Consider the following 7500-nt stretch of genomic DNA (forward strand, 5'->3'; position numbering starts at 1 on the left):
TGCACAGTGGCAGTCTTCCCTGTTCCTGGCACCCCTGAGATGTACATACACCTAAAACAAACCAGTTACAAAGTCATAAGTACCGGGTTCATTTAATGAACCACATTGTCATGTTTTAGCCTGATTGTGTGAATACTGGAAGCACATACCAGTTAGATTGATGTAAAATCGAATAGACTTTGGTAAAATCACCACAGTTCAATGCTTTCGCTGTACATAGGACACCCGCCTATTTGCAATATTTGCTACTTCACCAATTTGTGGATTTCTGTTGAGTATTATTACACATTCAAGATTTCACTCATTCACGGATTTTGTGGAACATAACTCATTCTATTTATTTGAGCTGAATGCTCAGTCACCTTTTCCGTACTATTAACCTTCGGAACTATAGTTACGGTTATAGTGTCCCGGGGGGAACGTTTTGTCAGAGGGAAAACCTTTTTTGTTATGAAGACAGGCATGCGTTTTGGTTGCTGAATAAATGTCAGAGCATTGCTTGCAGGTCTCCTTGTTACGCAAACTGCCTCTGACTTCCATTCTCGCCTGCTACAACATATGTTTTAGGGGTGCACAAAGGTTCATTTTTTGCCGTGTATAACGTGAAAATTACTTGCTCCGGATGTCTTTAAGAGGGGACGCTGCCGGACATTCTAGCTGACAAACCCTCCCACCTTGGACTATCCTCTTCCACCTGCTGCTGGATTAAGAACTTCTTAACCAACCATCCACAAACAGTTAGAATTGGTCCCCACCTCTCTTCTTCCATTACACTGAGCACCGAGTCGTTTTCTGTACTCAGTGTACACACAACAGTACAAGACCCACCAGTCTAACCCCATCATCAAATTTGCCAATGACACCGCTGTGGTCGGACTCATCTGAGTGGGGGATGAGTCTGCCGACAGAGATGAGGTCAACAAACTGTCTTCGTGGTGTTTGGCGAACAATCTCACACTAGACACCACGAAAACGAAATAAATAATCCTGGACTTTCGGAAAAGCAGCACACATCTGGCCCCACTCCTCATAAATGGAGTATGCGTAGACAGGGTCCAGTCCTTCAAATTCCTGGGGATCCACCTCACGGACAAGCTCTCCAAGCCTCCTGGTCTACCAACACCACGGCAGGGTACTCGGACGTTTGGTCGCCCTGACGTTCGGTCGCCCGGACGTTTGGTCCCGGTCTTTTGGTCGCCAGTCAAATGGTGACAGAGAGTAAGTACTGTTGAAAACAGCTCTCAACAAGAGTGTAATATCTAAATATCTACTGTTGATTCATGAGAGAGAGGTTAATATCTAAGTACTGTTTAATAAATAAAATAACATCAGACAAAGGCATTGACTTGACAAAAAGCCTAATTATCATCATACCCAGCTGTGTATCATAAACCAAGTACTGTTGAAACCAGCTCTCAAAATTATAAGAGTTTAATATCTAAATATCTTCTGTTGATTCATGAGAGAAAGTTTAATATCTAAATATCCATTGTGGATTCATGAGAGAGTTTAATATATAAGTACTGTTTAATATCTAAATACTGTTTAATATCTAAAATACTGTTTAATATCTAAGTACTGTTTAATCTCCAAGTACTGTTTAATCTCCAAGTACTGTTTAATCTCCAAGTACTGTTTAATATCCAAGTACTGTTTAATATCTAAGTACTGTTTAATATCTAAGTACTGTTTAATATCTAAGTACTGTTTAATATCCAAGTACAGTGTTCCCTCGCTACTTCGCGGTTCAGCCACCGCGGACACAGAGCTTCGCGGATTTTTTGGGGGAATTTAAAAAAAATACAAATATTACATTGAGACAACATATTTGAGGGGTTTTTTTGTTATAACATGAATTTCACTCTCTCTACCCGTATTCTATATGGTGTACTGTACACATGGGGGGGTGGTTTAATTGAAATTAAGCATTTTTGAAGGGGAATCCCTGCTTGGCGGAAATTCACTTATCGCGGGTGGTCCCGGTCCCCATTAACCGCGATAACCGAGGGAACACTGTACTGTTTAATATCAAAGTACTGTTTAATATCTAAGTAATTTTATATCTTAGTCCTGTTTAATATCCAAGTACTGTTTAATATCTAAGTACTGTTTAATATCCAAGTACTGTTTAATATCTAAGTACACTTTAATATCGAAGTACAGTTTAATATCTAAGTACTGTTTAATATGTAAACAGTGTTCTCGTTACCTCTGCGTCTGATACGCACAGCTTTTCTTCCAGACGCACAATTTCAAGTAATGTGCTTTTTCCGGACGCAAAGAAATTTTTATCAAAAAAAAAAACCAAAACACATATATCCGATAGCAAACCAATTTATTCCACATAATCTTTGCGAAATAATTCTCGCGTGAACGAGACTAGCAGACACTAGCAGACGAAGGAGAGAAAGCGATAGCAAGAGTTTCGTAATAGTGTAAGAAAGATAAAAAATGTTTCAGAAAAAGCAAAACAGTCTGGATAGTTATTTCGCAGTTAAAAAATACAACTAGTAAGAAAAGAACTGCAGAAGATTCGATCGATGATCATGAAGCAAAACGGGGGAAGCAAGGAAAAATACGCACATTTCAAAAGACTTTTGGCTGCAAAGAGAGGAGGATCTACGAGCTGAAAGACTAGTACAATGATAAATAAACCCTAACCCTAAACCATATAATAAATAAATTAAATCTGAATGTTTATATATCGTTGCTTATGTTTTATTTGCATCCGTAGTATGTTGGGACTCGTGACAAGTTTCCTGGGACGCACAGTTTTCAGACAAGCGAATCCCTGGGACTCGCAGTGTGCCAATTGTCAAATTATCACTGTGTAAATACTGTTTAATATCCAAGTACTGTTTATTATCCAAGTACTGTTTAATATCTAAGTACCGTTTAATATCTAAGTACTGTTTAATATCTAAGTACTGTTTAATATCCAAGCACTGATTAATATCTAAGTACTGTTTAATATCCAAGTACTATTGAAACCAGGTCTCAAAATTATATTCACAAGAGTTTAATACCTAAATATCTACTGTTGATTCATGACGTAGTTTAATATCTGAATATCTACTATTGAATCATGAGAGTTTAATACCTAAATATCTACTGTTGATTCATAAGAGAGAGACAGAGAGTTTAATATCTAAGTACTGTTGAAACCAGCTCTTAAAATTATATTCACAAGAGTTTAATATCTAAATATCTACTGTTGATTCAGTAGAGGGATAGTTTAATATCTAAATATCTACTGTTGATTCATGAGAGGGATAGTTTAATATCTTAATATCTACTGAAGTAAATGCCCGGCGGCCAAACGCCCGGTGGCCAAACGCCCGGCGGCCAAACGCCCGGCGGCCAAACGCCCGGCGGCCAAACGCCCGGCGGCCAAACGCCCGGCGGCCAAACGCCCGGCGGCCAAACGCCCGGCGGCCAAACGCCCGGCGGCCAAACGCCCGGCGGCCAAACGCCCGGCGGCCAAACGCCCGGCGGCCAAACGCCCGGCAACCAAACGCCCGGCGACCAAACATCCGGCCAGGTCAAACATATGTACATGCATTTCCTAAGGGTACTCACTCAGGAAGAACAACTTGGACACTAAGCTTCTGGTAACCTTCTAGAGGGACACTGTGGAGAGCATGCTAGCATACTGTATTACAGTGTGGTACGCTGGAAGCACGGCAGCAGAAAGAAAAGCCATGCAGAGAGTTTGCAACACCACCCAGAAGATCACTGGCTGCTCTCTGCCCTCACTTGATGACATTGCCAGCCCTAGCTACTTCAGCAGAGCCGTGAACATTGTCAGGGACCCTTACCACCCTGGTCACAATATGTTACACCCGCTGCGCTCTGGCAGGCGCTACAGGTCTCACACAACACAGACAAAAAGACCGAGGAACATTTTTTTTCCCCAGTCATCGGTGCTCTGAACTTACATTAGCACGACACACAATCCCTTCTGTGCAACAACTTTGGGGTTGCAATATTTTAGAATATTGTTAAGGACCCAGACCACCCTGGTCATAATCTGTTCCAGCTGCTGCCCTTTGGCATACGCTACAGGTCTCACAAAGCATAGACAAATAGACTTGAGGACAGTTTTTGTCCCACAGCAATCAGGACTCTGATCTTGCGTTAGCACGACACACAATCCTTTGTGCAATAACTTCTGGGTGTACAATAACAGTGTGCAATATATAAGATTGTGCAATATTTTAGAATTGAACTTGCCAGGATGACTTTTTATATTTTTATATTACCTATGTTTTTTTTTTTTTTACTGGGAATACGCACTTGGTGGAATAGCACCACCAATTTCTGCTGGCGAGTTTCAGCGTGAATTTTGCCATTTTTACGAGCTTTTTTTTTTAAACGTAATATAAAAAACCGCAAGGTACTAAATCCATGAATGTTGAAGGATGTATTATTTTAAGACTATTTAGCCATACGAATTATGCTTTGAATTAGTATTTAACGGTTACATGGGGCGGCGAGGAAGTTATGTTAAACTTCACACAATATAATTACTTCATATGGAGAATAACATGCTGTTGGGTTTATTCTGTATTACTATTATACATGTGTAGTAATACATTTCTTTGTTAAATCATTTTTCCTATCGTTCGACTCGAGGTCATTAACTGCCTAGTCAACTCTCACATGGACTTATCCAAGGATTGTTTATACAGCAACTCACCCAATCTGGGGTTCGAGATCGTTGTTCTCTTTTGCCAATAACAAAGATGTTGTTTCTGCCACTTCCATAACACTTGTGACACTTCGGGCTTCTTTGTGTAATTGTTATATGATTGTTAGGTCAAATGAAGGCGTGATTGTTTTTATTTAAATGCCTTAAAGCCGCACGCGATATATTGTTCGAGAGGATACTTTTGAAGACATCCTCCCTTAAGGTTCTTATCTGTGATCCAATCTATTTAATTAAATGTCAATAATTGAATAAGACGTCTGCCTGCAGTTATTGATAATTACAAAGAAGGGAAATTATTAATGAACCTATCACATTCATAAGAATGCATGCACACTTTTAAACTTCTAGTGGTTGGGTTCCGCTATAATAATGGACACAAATCTCACCCTCCTGTACCGTCCATGATTTTGCTTTCCACAAAGCTATAAATGTCTTGAAACTCCTGCTCCCTGCATGGTAGAGACTCAGGCACCACTGACACGTGTAGCCTAAAAAAAGATATATTAATGAATTAATATAATAATTTTGATTGTCCTTTTAGTTTAATTTATCATTTTGCCATCTTTTTTAAATCAAACAATAGGTGCAGTTGGCAAATGTATTTGCCAACTGTGCCAATTGTTTGTACATATGCCTCTAGGTGCAACTGTATTTGCCAAACTCAGAAAAATACTGACACGAAAATACACCGAGTATAGCAGAGACTTAGACAATTATTCTGAACTCTGTTGGCAAGTCAACATGACCCACAAAAACACTAGTTCATTTCATGACTGGTTTGGAAATCTGTCGTTCACCGAACTACTTCAGGGTGTCCTTAGTGGGGTTGAAGCGGTTCAAAAAAGAGATGAGATGAGACTTTAAATTCTGCAGTGTTTTAATGACCGATAAACATGTGTAAAGAGAACCGTAGGTGGCCAGGCGCCGAGTGATTAGCGTGTGATAATTTTGGACACGTAATTTGGCATTCTGCTGTTATGGATACATCACATCACCCCCCGAGCGGATCACTTACCTCTCACTGTCTTTCACTTACCTTCAGTCAGCCAGTAGGGGGCAGATCACCGACTAATGTCTTTTTATATTACCTCACCCCGAAGTTATTACACAGAAGGGATTGTGTGTGTCGTGTTACCGCAAGTTTATAGTCCTGATGGATGTGGGGGGAAAAAACGTCCTTACTTTGTGGGGCCTTTAGCATCTGCCAGAGGGCATCAGCTGGAACAGATTGTGAACAGGGTGGTATGGGTCCCCCATGATGTTCCTGGCTCGGCTGAGATAATAAGGGGCTGGCAATGTCTTCCAGTGAAGGCAGAAACAAGCTGACGATCTTCTGGGCCGTGTTAATCACTTTCTGTATGGCGTTTTTGTCTGCTGCTCTGCTTCCAGCGTACCACATTGTGAGGAAATAGGATGCTCTCCACAGTGGTTCTATAGAAGGTTACCAGAAGCTTAGTGTCCAAGTTGTTCATCTGAGTACCCTGAGGAAATGGTGTTGTTGCTGGGCATTCTTCACTACGGCTGTGGTGTTTGTAGACCAGGGGAGCTTAGTTGTGATGTGGATCCCCAGGAATTTAACTGGACCCTGTCTACAAATACTCCATTTATTAGGAGTGGGGCCAGATCTGTGCTGTGTTTGCGAAAGTCCAGGATTATTTCTTTACTTTTTGTGGTGTTCAGTGTAAGATTGTTCACCGAGCACCACAAAGATAGTTTGTTGACCTCATCTCTGTAGCCCGACTCATCCCCTCCTGAGATGAGTCCAACCACAGTGGTGTCGTCGGCAAATTTGATGATGAGTTAGACTGGTGGGTCGGTGTAAAAGTCGCACGTGTACAGGGAGTACAGAAGAGGACTCAGGGATAGTGCTCAGTGTAATGGAGGAAGAGAGTCTAACAGTTTGTGGTCGGTTGGTTAAGAAGTTTTTTATCCAGCAGCAGATGGAAGAGGATAGTCCAAGGTGGGAGAGTTTGTCAGTCAGAATGTCCGGTTTTATAGTGTTGAAGGCTGAGCTATCGTCAATGAAAAGCATCCTCACATAATTCCCATGGTGTTCCAGGTGGCTCAGTGCTGTGTAGAGCAATGGCGATAGCATCCTCAGTGGACCTGTTGTCTCTATAGGCAAACTGGTGATACACAAACATATACAGCCATACCTCTACTTACGTATGCCTCTAGGTGCAAAATGTCCAGGTTAAGAAACTTTTCATATGCATACGAGTGCCTCGAGATGAGAAAAATGTTCAGGTCCATGTATTCGTTATCCGTTGTTTTATTTTGAAAACATTGTTGCGGATGCATTGATTCTCACTTTGGAAATCTCTAGTCTAGACGGGCCTCTCATTGGATGTCTCAAACAACCAGTTTTAACATTCTCTCTTCTGTACTTTTTACTGCCGTTCGTCTTCATGGAGTTCAGACGGTGTTGCTTTGTTGAGTTTGACCAAGTGTGGATAAAGCAGCTGCTTCTATTTTTATCATCATGTTTCCCAAAAAAATTACCAGTGCGAATGGAAAGAAGTGGTCAGCTTGGATTACCAGTTGGTTGAGGGGGCATAAAAACACTCTAGAGCTAATGGGACACTACACAATATGGGCGAATACAACGAGAAAGATGACGAAGAGGAAGCAGCGAGTATTGCAAAAGCAAAAAAAAAAAAAACAATCCCCCCCCCCCCAAAAAAATTTAAAAAATGCTGGAGGTATTTCATTAATTTTCTTTCTTCGTAGAAAAAAAAAAACACTATCCAGAAAAATTGTTGACCAGTCGTGCGATCGCCCACTTTCAC

General features: G+C 41.0%; 1 protein-coding gene across 1 annotated transcript in view; it reads right to left on the minus strand.

Annotated features, from left to right (window-relative positions):
* orc1 (origin recognition complex, subunit 1) overlaps window positions 1-7500 on the minus strand; it is a 68126-nt gene that overhangs the window by 25086 nt on the left and 35540 nt on the right. The window contains exons 9-10 of the mRNA XM_077717927.1: window positions 5098-5199; window positions 6-51 (exon numbers count right to left, since the gene is read on the minus strand). Of these exons, the coding sequence (XP_077574053.1) occupies window positions 6-51; window positions 5098-5199 (148 nt within the window). The remainder of the gene's footprint in view (window positions 1-5; window positions 52-5097; window positions 5200-7500) is intronic.

The sequence above is a fragment of the Stigmatopora nigra genome, chromosome 5, assembly GCF_051989575.1.
Source record: "Stigmatopora nigra isolate UIUO_SnigA chromosome 5, RoL_Snig_1.1, whole genome shotgun sequence".
In the NCBI taxonomy this organism is placed as follows: Eukaryota; Metazoa; Chordata; class Actinopteri; order Syngnathiformes; family Syngnathidae; genus Stigmatopora; species Stigmatopora nigra.